The sequence below is a fragment of the Lissotriton helveticus genome, chromosome 12 (assembly GCF_964261635.1).
Source record: "Lissotriton helveticus chromosome 12, aLisHel1.1, whole genome shotgun sequence".
In the NCBI taxonomy this organism is placed as follows: domain Eukaryota; kingdom Metazoa; phylum Chordata; class Amphibia; order Caudata; family Salamandridae; genus Lissotriton; species Lissotriton helveticus.
In genome coordinates, this window is record NC_136073.1 from 780,225,415 (window position 1) to 780,238,847 (window position 13,433).

Sequence of the window (13,433 nt, forward strand, 5' to 3'; positions counted from 1 at the left end):
ACAAACACACAATGTACTCTCAAGTGCCTGGAAGCCCTTCAGTGCAGAGTATGTGCTTCATAAAATGTATCCGTACGCGCATTACAGGGGGTTTAGTTACTTCCACAGCGAAATAAGGTAATGCAATCCTTTAGCAAGCATCTATGAGATATAGTTGTTGGAAAAACAATAAAAGGTCCCGAAGGACAACCAATTCTCCTGTTTGTATTTTAAGGCGTAGACAGGAAATCCCGGTGCTCCCGAGTTTCCAGGTCCAGAGTCTGTGACTCATCCAGTCCAGGACTCTTCTCTGCACTCTGAGATTTGTAGTCTCTCTATTCTAATGGGATAAACGGGACTACCAATCCCACAATGCACAGTACAAACAGGAACTAGGTGAGCTAAGCATGGAAACGGGAACCGGGGAGCCCTGGAAATACTCCTACTTGTGTCAAGGTGAGTGAGTGATGATAAACTGAACAGGCCTCCTCAAGCCTGAAACAAAGGAAGGAAACGTCGATGAAAGTGATGCATCCAAGGCTGTAGTTTCTATGTATGTCTCAATATCCAGAGGGAAAAAAATATTATTAATTATGGACTTTAGTGAACTAAATCCGAGAATCTTTTGTTTGCTCTGAGTTTGACTTAACCAGGCCTTGGGAGGCCGAAGAATCGGCTTCGTGGTTTTTTATATTTTTTTTAATGGGTCGCTTCAAACCAGTTGAACTTGAACTGGATCGGACTGAGATAGAAAATTGGCCCGGGCAGTAAAATAAAAGTGCCCCCATTTACGAATTAAGTAGCTAAAAAAGTTTCCCATATTATTTGCAAACTTGGGCAGTTTTCAGAGTATAAAAAAGACGCGCTGTGTTGGCGTTTTGCAATGTAGGGCAGACTGCATGGATTTGATGTTGCTGCAGAGAATGCGCGTTTTAAAATTAGAGCCAATAGATCATTCAATAGGGCGGCCCATAACCGCCCTTTGAGTGAGTCCGACCCGGTGTGAAGCAGCCTGATGGCGGCCTCACCTGGAGTGAAGGGGCGGGACCGGGGCCTTTAAAGAGGCCGGTGAGCGGGCCGTCTGCTCGCTTCTCTCGTCCAGGATCCTGTGTTCACCGCCTGTGGCTCGCGGTAAGGGGCTCGGAGACGGGGCTGTGGCTTGGTCTGGGTGATGACAGCGGGATTCACTTTGGTCTGTTTGGGGGTGGGTTAGCTGCGGTGTGGACTTGTTCTGGGTGACACCCCTGAGGTGTGTGTGGTCTGATCGGGTGACACAGGCGTGATTCTCCGCGGTATGCGTGGTTTGTGGTCTGTTCTGCGGGACTTAAGGCGCTGCTCCGAGGCTCAACCAGTGCTTTAAGGATGACGTTTCAGACGGCACCCCTGATACATTGTCATAGCCGCTTAGATTCCGAGGCCCGGGGTGATCAGCTGCTCCGGTCCAGGCCTCGTCTCTCTGTCCTTTTGGGGTTGGGCCCTGGTTGTATTATGGGGTGCACATGGCTGTCGTCCTCGAGACCGGAGTGGGAGACCCTGTCGTGCACTGGATACTGGCAGCTTTCCTTGATGGGCCTAGAGCGGTCTCAAGATGGGCAGGTCAAAGTTTAAAGTCCAATTAAATGACCAGCAATGAGAAGTCCATTCTAGAAGTAAACACCAAGCACTTGATTGACACCAGTGAGGGTGGGGCCGTTCTTGGCAAGTTCCACCTTGTGCCCTGTGCCTCAGCCCGCCGTGGTGTTGAGTAGAGCATTCTGGGTCTTGTAGTTTGTACTTACTATACCTGAGAATAACTAATTATGGACCGAATGGAAAGCTTTTGAATTTCCTACGTCCAAGTGGTATAGTATGCTGTCCCGTCCACATACTTATTACACATTTTGATACTTTGGGTACATAATTTATGGGCTGTGACACACTTAACAAGTCACAGAATGCAATTCTCCAGATTTGGGACAGCTGCATATGCGTGCATCAGAAGCCTGGACGTTATGAAATGACCATGACTGAGTGTAGCTTACAATATAATTAAAGTTGACCATTTGGCAACTTTGCATGGGTGCAATTTAAGGCCCCATCGGTCCAGGACTTGATATAATTAATATATTCATCCGTCCTACTTAGCATATAATTGCTATATTCCACAGGTGCATGCTTGACTAGCTGCTCCAGTTCAGGAGTCATTTTTTTTTTTTTTTTTTTTTATTTCCGTACTGTAAAATGGGTTTAATGACCGAATCAACAAGAGGACTAGTCTCAGAATGAAAATTAAATAAACTTGGACTGTCGCATGGACCGCTTGGAAGGTCACTTGGTGTAACTCGCTCCGGTGGTATTTGGCTAGAACGGAACAGCAGGACGTCTTCAACCCCCATGTTCTCTTGTGGTATCTGCATCTCGGAGAGCTTGAGGGTGACGCTGCTCAACTCTGAAAAGAATAAGACCTGAGGCAAAAAGCTTCTCTCAGAACCTCCCTGTCTAATGGAAGGGTTGCTAAATACCAAGGCTGTCTTGCCTTGGTTTCCCCTCGTGCCTCTTGTATCCACAATCATGCACTGCTTTAGCTCTCTAGATGGATCTTTTTAAACCCTTCTTTCTCACCTTCAGTTTTTACCCCTGTATTTACCTTCCTTTTCTCCTTTTCAGGGTCTCGCATGCATCTCACTTGACAGACACTATAGCTTATAAGAGCTTGGAGCCCGCCCAGTACTGGTCATGTGTTGGCTTCAGTGTCACTTCTTGTTTGCTGCATCCTAATTGGACAGCCCAGGCAAGCACCACTTCCTGTTTTCTTCTATTGAGAAGCGTGTGATTAGTCTCGCTCTACTTATCAAGCTGTGATTCAGGTCCTCCCCGTTTTATTGTGTTCCTTCTTCCCCTCCCACTCAGAACTTCTGCTAACATCTTCTCCTCCCCTCCCCCACATAGTCCATGCTTGTTTACAAGGTATTTGCCTTTCATTGGTTCTCGTATCCCGTCTTCTCTACGATGGCTTCCCATCGAGGCAAGATTTGTTTGCATTCCCCCCCCCCCCCCCTCGTTACCTGGAGAATAAACTGAATGTCTGGAGGCTAGAGTGCTTCTACGAATACAGAAAAGTTTCTGCTTGAACCCACCCCTCCTTCAAAAGGGAAAGATCGATGGCTCAATCGTTCTCAGGTAATGCAGTGAGAATCTGGAACTCTCTTCCTCCATTGCTCCGTGCCACCACCTCTATCCGGATCTTCAAAGCTGACCTCAAATCTCTTGTCTTCAAAGACACTTTCATAACTAATACCTTCATTCTCAGACCCCTCTAGGAAGTTTGTTCATCATGGTAAATTTTTAATATTTCCTTGTACATTCCTCACCCTTGCTTGATGTGTTTGATATTGTTTATTTTTATTTTATTTTCGGAGTTTTATGTAGCGCTTACAGACCCTGGGGTATCAGAGCGCTTTACAATGTACATGACACGGAAACATAGGCAATATAGTACAGTGGGTATCAAGGAAATTGGAGACCAAGAAGAGCGAGGTCATTGGCCAGATGTCTAGAGATGGCGGTTGAGCAGAAGTTCTTTTAGTTCTCTTGAAGATCGTGAAGGAGGGATTAGTCCTGATGTGGGTAGGGAGAGAGTTCCAGATTTTTGGGGCATTCCCAGAGAGCAGGAGAGGGGCTTTTTGTTTGTCTTTTTTGGGGGGATTAAGAGGAGTGAGTTGGAGCTTCTTATGTTTCTTGATTGTCCAGCTTTTGTGAGTTTGGCAGAGAGGTATTCCTGTTAGCCTGTGTGCAAGGCTTTGTGTGAGGCGGGCTGTTTTGAAAGCTCAGCATGCTTTGATGGGTAGCCATTTTAGGGCCTGTAATGTAGGGGTGATGTGGTCCTAATTCCTGGTACCTGAGGCCATTCTTGCTGCTGCGTTTAGGGTGGCTCTCATGGGGGCTATGTGTTCTTGCTGTCCCGGTTAGAGTGGCATTACCATAGTCAAGTCTGGACAGAACTAGAGATTGGGTTGCAGTTTTTAGGTCATGGGGGGGTTGGGTATGGGGGGTATGAAAGGTTTGATTTTGTTAAGGAGTTTTAGGTTGTAGAGGGCGCCTTTTGCTGTGGGAACTCATGTTGGTACTTGGGTCTAGAGAGATCTCTAATGATTTGACTGAGTTTGCTGGAGTGAGTTTGCAGTTGCCTTCTATGGTGCTACCCTACCTCTTCTAGTCTCCTGTTTGTTTGTAACGTTTTGCTCATGTAACATAACTGGTTTTATTGTACAGCTTTTTGACACCTTCGGATAAAGTCCGCACTATATAAAAATGCATTAAATAAAATAAAAATTGTTTTCAGAGTTCACAACGTCCGTCTCTGTGGCAGGGAGACAAAAGCAAGTCCCTTTGTGACCACTTTTGTGCACCTTTCTCAAATATGCTGTACTTTTGAACCATAACCCCCCCCCGGGACAATTTATGATCCTTTGGGACTTGCTATTTCTATTCACACCCCAGGCTGAGGTCTCCTCTCATCTAAAGTTGAACAACCTGTCCCGTGTGTAGATGTGAGCTCATTTCTGTCATGAAGAACGATCTCTGATGTTGTATAAATGAGATTTTAGCTATCCGTTTGTGTGTTCCATGATACTGCAGATCTCCTGTCTTCTCAAAATGTGGCTTGAGTCCTCTCAGATTTACACATTTCTTCAAATAAATCTGTAGCGTACTTAAAACCATTGGCAAAGCCCAGAGGCGAGACCCATTTGCTTTGCCAATGCTTTTTTCCTCTCTTGCTCTGGGCCATAGTCGGATAATAAACATAAGTCCTAGTCCCCATAAAAGGTGCTGGTGGGTAGGGTCGGACTGTAAATCTAAAGTACACCTGGCCCATTTTGTCAGACCAAGTCCAATTCAGTGGCGTAACTTAAGCCCCCATGGTGGGGGGGGTCAAGCTTCATGGGGTCCCCTCAGCAAAACAGGAGTGACAGGTGGGAGGGTCCCATCTGTGCTCTTTGCAGCCCCCCCCCCCTTAAGTTTGTTACACACTTGCCCAAACCATGCATAGAGTAAGCCTGACCACTACCTGGGGGGGGTCCCCCAAGAAAATGTGTGGGAAAATGGTGCATTTACAATACTTTTGATAATATATTCTCTTGCATTGGCTTTTAAAAAACAATAAATGATTACCTTGCAGTGCCCCAGGATACCCAGTCGTACCCGCAGACATTCTTATTGTGAACACACAAAATAAAATGTCTTCCATGAAACATGAATTTAAATGCAACATAAGTGCACACACAGACTCTTAGGCAAAGCCAAGAAGCTAGAGTGAGCGGCTCTGTCATTTTAAAGCTGGTAATATTTTGGAACCAGACTGAGGGTTTGTGTACTTGCTTTACAGATCGAAACAGTCAAGATGCATCTGGAAGAGCTGTGTGGGGCTATGATCCAGACATTCAAGAAATACTCTGGAGCTGATGGTAAGGATGGAGAGCTGAACCAGGAGGAGCTGTCCAAGCTTCTGAAGGAAGAGTTCCCAAGTCTATCTGTGAGTACAACCTAAAACCTATATTTATCTCTGAATATACACCTATTGAATGTTTGTCAGTGGTTTCAGAGTGTAGTTTACAGAAAAGGTCTTGCTGAGAATGACTTACCATAATTCAGTGCTGAATTCATTTTCTGGATATTTAACTTAACAAAACATATGTTAAATGCAGGTATTGTCATGCTTTCACAATCTTAGTGCTGTTTTAGAATATGCATTACCATACCGGACAAGCCCCCCCATGTAGGCCCATCCCCGATGCAAACACTTACCAATGAATCCTCCCTTGTGTGTGAGAAACTATGTTGACCAAAAAAGTCCGTCGGCAAAAATGTACTGTCCCACATTGCACTTTATTTTTTTAATGTCTTGTTAAACTTATGTGACTGTACTAAAACACATTTTAAATTGCTAAACTTATGTGACTGTACTAAAACACATTTTAAATTGCTTATTGAATGTTCTTTGCATTTCAAAATCTAATTTATAGTAATTTGTTGGAAATATTTATAATATTTTCCCCAAACAAAACTCACATGCCCAAAACATTGACTTGCCTGGGGTGTCGGTCAAACATGAATGGGAAAAAAAAACAGGCTTTAAATGTTTCTGTTAAAAATGTCTCTAGTTGGCGGAGGTATTACATTTGTCCAAATAGGGGCCCTTCTTCCTAGTTCAGCTAAGGGAGTTGCACTCCTAAAATAACCCCTGCTCACCCCCTTGGTAGCTTGGCACGAGCAGTCAGGCTTATCTTGGAGGCAGTGTGTAAAGCATTTGCACATAACCAACAGTAATAGTGTAAGCACTACAAAGACACCACACCAGTTTAGAAAAATATCCAATATTTTTATATACTTAAGACAACACCAAAAACTATAGAAATCCACAATATAGTACTTGGAAATGTTCAGTTATCAAAATAACATAGAAATACAGTACCTTGAAGTCGATAGCTACTCCCGGGCTATCACAGCATCATGAACAAACAAATCCAAACCGTTCAGGCTGACCGCAGCATCGCAGGCCAACTACTGTGTCGGAAAGCCCCTCAAAACAGTACCTTTTAGAAATGCAGGGCGTCTGCTGCCTCTCGTTGAGCTACAAAAGCACGGCGTCGGTTCCGTAGTCATCGGGCCATTGAAGTCCCACTCATTGCAGATTCAAATCCTCATGGTTGAAGTCAGGAGAGCTAGGGTTGGCAGGTGTCGGTTGCTGCAGTGCAAAGTGCAGCGGTACGGCGTGCAATACCCTCAGATCATGGTGCAAGCAGCAGCTTGTTGGCAGCATCAGATGGTGGTGTTTGTGCAAAGTGAAACTGTGCTATTCAGTGCTGGCAGGTCATGGTGCTATCGTCGGCTGACTAACTGGAGTCGATGGTGCCAGTAGGTAAAGGCTGCAGTGTGGGATGTGGATGGTGTCCTGTAACTTACGAGCAGTGCCCTGTAACCACAGTGCAAGCAGTGGCGTTTATTTCAGTGTGGAGCGGCGTCAGGATACCAAGGTGGTGGTGGTGGTGCTAAGTGCAGTGCCCACAGGTCACATTGCGAGCAGCGGCTCGGTGGCGGTGTCAGATGGCTTTGTCAGTGAGACCAGGGTCGCTGTGCTGTTAGGACATGGAGTCGTGAGCAGTGTCGTAGACGCCGTCGGGTTGCTTTTTGTTCTGTTGCAGCACAGAACACAGTCCCCAGTGCTGATGGCAGAAAAACTGTCTTTGCTGTTCCTGAGACTTATTGAACAGGGGTCAAGCTCTACCTCAAGCCCTTGGAGATACTCCAAGAAAGAAGTTGCAGAAAGTTCAGTCCAGGCTTTTCACTGCCCAAGACAGAAGCAGCCACTGCAGGCCAACATAGCAAAGCACTCAGCAAAGTGGTAGATCCTCCTCACAGCTTCTCCAGCTCTTCTTTGTCTTATTGGTCCAATAGTCTTCTCCAATTCAGGGGTTTGGGACCCACTTTTTAAACACCCAAATCCTTTGTCCTCTCAGCAGAGATTGTCTGTGCCCAGCCAGAACCAGTACTGTCCTCTCTGGTTCAGCTTCCTGGCAAGGGATGGAGACTGCATTGCCAGAGGCAGGCAGGGCCTATTCAGGTGCAAGGCAACTCCTCCTACTCTGAATGCAGCCCGGGTCTATTCAGCCCAGCCCTGACTCATTAAGGAAAGGCAGGACACATCAACCCCCTATGGCCATTTGAGAGAAAGCACCTCCCCAACCCCTGTCACTCCAAAGCCAGGCAGTCCATACACATCCTAGCAGAGGCACACAGGATGGCTAAGCAAGAAAATACCTACTTTCTAAAAGCTGTTTTTAAACACAGAATGGAAAAATCACCTTTACTAAAAGATGTATCTTTAGATTTGGAGTTCAGGCATATTAAACTTTATTACTTTATTTTTCTATCTGGTCCCAATGGGAAGTTGTATTTATAAGATGTTCTAAATTAACTCCCATGCCTTCCTATGGGCCAGATAGCATTTCAATAGTGAAAAACGCAATTGGCAGTATTTCACTATCCGGACATGCCCCACACATCCGGGCATGTCCTACCTTTCACATACACTTCGCCTTGCCTACAGGAGTACCTTGGACCTACCTTAGGGTGACTTGCATGTAAGGGTTGGGCCTGGCAAGTGGGTGCATTTGCCAAGTCGACATGGCAGTTTCAAACTGCGCGCAGACTCTGCAGTGGCAGGTCCGGGATACCTTTTCAGGGCTACTCATGTGGGTGGCACAATCAGTGCTGCAGCCCACTAGTATAATTTGATTTATAGTCCCAGGCACACTCAGTGCACTTTACTAGGAACTGACAAGCAAATCAAATATGCCAATCACGGGAACACCAATCCATAAAACAATTTGCAACAGGAGCACTTTAACACTGATCCGCAGTGAGAGTGCGCAGAGACACTAAGCCAGCAAAAACATTCAAAATCGATAGGTCAAAGCAAAAAATCAGGGGAAGCACGCCAAAAGATGCCATGTTTCAAATTTTCTACAGCGACACTCAGTCAATTCTAATGTAAAAAATGTGCACAGAGTAACTAATATGTCCATATATAGCTGTAAGTAGGATCTGCTTCTTATGGTTATCCCCCACTTTTTGTTAAATGTGATACTGTTTTTGACTAGTCTGACTGCGATCCTGCTAATAGAGACCCCAATGGAGACCCCAGTTTATCTGCTTTCTACCTAACCTGTAATGGTAGACACTTTGGTACCCTCCAGATGGGATACTGGGGTACCCTTGTCAGTCCCTAGTATATTGTACAGATGCACCCAGGACATGTTTACCACACAGGCCTCCCATGGGGTGAAGCATGTATTCTGCCACCCATGAGAGGCCATGCAAAAGGGCACCTACAGGCCTGCCATTGCAGCCTGTGTAAGTTGGTGCATGTCTCACTTAAGATTTAGGTTTATATCTAAGGGCCACTGCACTTAAGGCCTGCTATAGGGGTGACTTCTAGGTTTTAACAATCCTGAAGGCAGGGTGCTTGGTTCTAAATGAGGGTGCCACTGCATTAGCAGGACACCCCTGCAGCCTACGGTGTGTATTCTCCCCAGTTGTCAGTGCCTCAGCAATTTACAGCATTATGCAACCGCGTGATGACCAACTCTAAAACGGCTGCATGTAACCCTATCTTGTTTGGTGGCAAAGATTGTGGAATCCTATCCCCACACCGGTAATTGGTGTAGGAGGTATGATTCCTCCCCTCAAAGAGCTTTGTGAGGTCCCAGGTGTTCACGGTACCAGCCGTCTAGTCCCAGGCAGCCCAAAATGGTTGCTGCTGACCAGAGGCACATTTCTGCCTTCCCCTGCTAGAGCATGGCTCAGCAGAACAATAGGCATTCTGTCACAGGGAGGTATGACCATCTCCCAGACAAGGATTTAGTGTATAATGCCTGGGTTGGTGCACTTGCCAGCGACAAAGTCTGCATGAGGGGCACATTTGGTGTCCCTGTGCATAGTCCGTTCAAACCAGTTCTGGGAGCCGTAGGCTCCTTCTCACGCATGAAACTGGACAAATGACATGCGAGTAACCTCCCCACTGTCCAGACCCTCTCCCCTGGGTACAAATGGGCTTACCTGGCTGTAGGACCTTGGATTTGATGTGGAAAAGATCCTGAACCAGAAACCACTGCACTTTGACAGTCTGGACTTAGTTTGGGCATGGCTTGGTCTCCCCACCCCCCCTCAGTCTGAAGCATCGTTAGTGCCCCTGCACCATACAGGCTACGTGCAGGACCTGTGGAGCATTCAGGACAACTTAAGATATCTCCCTTGGAATAAAGGAGACGCTCCTCTGCAACCACTGGCACCACATCATGATGGATTGGTCAGCTGATCCTGAGCTCCTACGGACTCCAGCAGCAGCTCTCCTTCGAAGTCCTCCATTGGATTTGACAGCGGTTTCCGACACCACTGCAAACCTATGCACCCAGCTTCCCTGGGCTAGGTAACTTGGGTACCTTTGTATCCACGGGTGGGGTGGTTCTCCAACATCCCAACTTCCCAGCGTTTCTTTGAAGTCCACTTGGATGGGTCCTTAAACTATAAAACTCCAACCACGACTCTCATAGAATTGTAGAGCACAATCGTGTTCCCACACTGCACCCTGTCCTCAGTGGGGTCCCTACTTGCTCACCTTGGGTGTTTTCTTAGGGTCCCAGTGATTCTATATCCTTTAGACACTGTCTTGACTAGAGTCATGGTTCTTATACTACTATTTTAGTATGTGATTTGGTCTCCCCTTGGAGCCCACTGTATTAGTGCTATTTACTATTGTTTCTGTGCTACAGTATTGTGTGCTTTGTGATAATCTTAGATAGGAAGATACTTTACCGTACTAGAGTTATAGTAATATTTACATTTTTATAACTACTATGTGGTTCTCCTTTCATTTAACCAATACTATAAGGTGGATTCTGGTAAAAAAAGATGCTTAACATTCCTTCATGATTTAAGCCAAAAGGCTGCTCTCCACAGCTACCACTTGAATCGCTTTCTAAGGTTATCTTTTGAACTCTTAAATCACTGTAAGGGTTGTTTGGACTGGTACAGGTTGCCCACTTTAATTAGTTGACAGCATATACCAGGTTTCTTCTCACAACGGCCATTGGGGAAAGGGGGGCTGGGGCGGAGGGTTCAGGTTACATTGATAAAACTCTACCTTCAGCCTTGTGTTCGGTAAATGTCACCAGAAGTGCTTGATGTGCAATATGGGCCTATATTGCCAGTTAGTCATTGTGTATTCTCATATTGGAGGGTCTATTAGCCCAATGTATACCTGGACCTTCACAATACTGCTTGCACTTTGCACCTTAGCAGGTGCTTTCGGAGTTCTTATTGATGTGTCTGAGTGCTGGCTTGACAATGTCATGCCAGTTTGTTATCTCAGTAATTTCTAATCTTGCAAGATGGATTGTCTATGTAAATTTAAAGCTTTAAGGGCTGATGGATTTAGAACCAAGTACAGGATAATCATTATAGAGACACTAGTACTGAAGTCCTCTCTTCCACCACTAACTTAGCTGTGCAGAATGAGTGTCTCCTCTAGATGTGATATTTATTGTGTAGCTCTTACAGAAGGGATTCACAGCTGCTTAAATGGTAATCTCCAAGATTACTTCAGTAGGAGTGTTTGGAAAGCACTCGTGCTCTCTTCCCTTAATAGAAAGCCTGAAGCTTGGGGTGAGAATATGTTTAGAATAAAATTCCAGAATGCTAGCACTTCTGCCTTGTAGGCAGAGCACTTCTTCTGCCATGGTATTTGGACACCCTCCAGTGTACCATACTTGTTTCAGACAAACACTTTGGTATAGTTTGAATGTTTGTCTAGGGTTGTGTGTACTTTAACCACGTTTTAGGATTGACAAAGTATTTGCCAAGGAGAGCTTGTGACCACAAATACTTTCTTCTGGGAGAAAGTCAGGAAGGGTCTTGCTTACGTTCATTAAATTTAAAATTCTACAGATACTGGAAGCTCGGTCACCCAAATGACACCTTTCCAGTAGCCTTGCTGGAAACAATGGGCAGGATTGGGCCTTCACCCCGCATGGATGAAAGCACTTTTGTATCCCAAATTAAGGGGAAAATATGGGTTAATTTGAGCTATTTGCAAGAACCCACCTACTATGACTGCTGATGGGTAAAGAGGGTCAACGCACAAAACCTACCATGACTGAGGTATAGGAATTTGTCTAGTACTTGACCAACTTTCCGCTACGCTCGTAAAATCACTGATGGCTGAGCCAATGTTTAGCCCTTTGTAGTGGTTGCTAGTAGACTGTTCTATCTGAAGTACCTAAATTAGAACAGTCTCCTTATTACCCTGCCCTCCAATCATCTACGTTTTTCTTTTTCTTCTAGTTCATGTCTGGAGGAGGACAGTGGTTGTCTGGTTGTTCTGATGGAATATTAGAAGGCTTGATAAGCATGAGCATATTTCCCTAGGGTTGGTTTCAAAGTCTGACCCCACCCGGTTCTTTTTAGCTCTTGGATTACGTGCAACATCCACACCACCACATTTCCCCAGGTTCATATTTAGTCTCCCTCTATAAAGGGAGGAATGACATTCTAACTCTAATGTAACTTTTGGTTCAAACCTCATGTAGACAAATTGAGGGCAGAAGGATTGACTGTTGGCTCAGGCGATTCAAGGTAGGTGTAGTTTCATGGAATGCAACACTCATCTTGTGCTTGAGGCTGAGGGCCCTTGCTGGATGAAGGCCATTGGACACCATGGATGCTATATGACGTGTTGCAGAACAAGCAAACACTAGACCGTTTCTGTACTACAGAATTTTCTGATCTGCATGTTAATTCTGCAGCTCTTTCTCTCTAGAGAATGACCCTTTAAATCCAGTCCCTCTGCCCCGGTCTTTCAGCTTAGACTGTTCTTCCTTAAGGCAGCAGGTGACTGATTCAGCAACCCCAAGGGTGGAGCTTTAGGCTGCACTGCATTGTAGGAAACCAGAAACTGGACTGCCCTGGGAAGGGATTTGTTAAAATCGTAGAACTTCCAATCGAAGGCTGTGTGCCTCACTTACCACAGTTTGCCATGATATAGGGTTTGAGCAACCAGTACTACTGGATGTCTATTTTTGTCTAACCCATCTGGTCAAAAGTAATGTCTAGGAAACACTGGTTTTCTGCAGAATGGTCTTATGAACAATTTAACAAATGTACTGAGTATGACTCATCTATGTATAGAATAATGCAAATATTGAGGGATGGGGGAAGGTGTTGGGAGGGAATCTTCTCAAATTCCTACCCAACGAGAAAGTAGAATGTTCTGATCATGATTTACTTCATTTTTATAAAACCTTCTCTTGTTTGTTCCCTCTTTGTTCTACAGGCCTCTGGGAAAGACGAGGAAATGGCAAGAGGCGATGAAGATGATGGACTTGGATGGCGACCAGAAGGTTTCCTTCAGAGAGTTTGCTGTATTTTTAGCAACTCTGAGTATGCTAATGGAGGAATGTGAATCCTGATCTAAACTCATTTTGGCTCAGTTTAATAAAAAAAAAATATGGTATTTTGTTAGTTTATTCCTCTTTTCGGTAAGATGTCAGTCTTGGCAAGTGAGTGTCACATGGTTGATCGTTAAGGGGCGATATCCAGAAAAGTTTCCTGCTTTCCTAGTCTGCATGAGTGTGGGGAATGGAGCAATACAAGGATACATATTTGGGGTCCTTCAATGTACTATGCAAACATTAATTCGAAAACTGGAGAGTACAAAGGACTGCCAAGTGAGAACTGCATAAATTTTGACTTGGAATTAAAGTATTCACTTAAATATCCGTGTGAAGCACTCTACCTGGTCCCATTACTCTTCTTCCCCCACCCCCCACACGCACACACATTCCAGATTGCCATAGGGTCAAATAGGACATGTGTCTTAGGCTTATTGTAATATCCTGTAATGCAATTACATTAAAGAT

At 45.1% G+C, this 13,433-nt stretch overlaps 1 protein-coding gene across 1 annotated transcript; it reads left to right on the plus strand.

Moving 5' to 3' along the window:
• Positions 1–977: 977 nt before the first annotated feature.
• LOC144799001 (protein S100-A4-like) lies at positions 978–13,217 on the plus strand. Its single transcript, XM_078670148.1, has 3 exons — positions 978–1,110; positions 5,345–5,491; positions 12,848–13,217. Exons 2-3 carry the CDS (start codon positions 5,360–5,362, stop codon positions 12,974–12,976), a joined length of 261 nt encoding a protein of 86 aa, XP_078526274.1. The 5' UTR covers positions 978–1,110; positions 5,345–5,359; the 3' UTR covers positions 12,977–13,217.
• The last annotated feature ends 216 nt before the right edge of the window (positions 13,218–13,433 follow it).

Excerpts from the sequence above, each read along its gene's own strand:
- LOC144799001 (XM_078670148.1), top strand. The coding sequence starts at position 5,360 with ATGCATCTGGAAGAGCTGTGTGGGGCTATGATCCAGACATTCAAGAAA. Across the intron at positions 5,492-12,847 it reads AAGAGTTCCCAAGTCTATCT|GCCTCTGGGAAAGACGAGGA; the intron begins GTGAGTACAACC and ends TTTGTTCTACAG.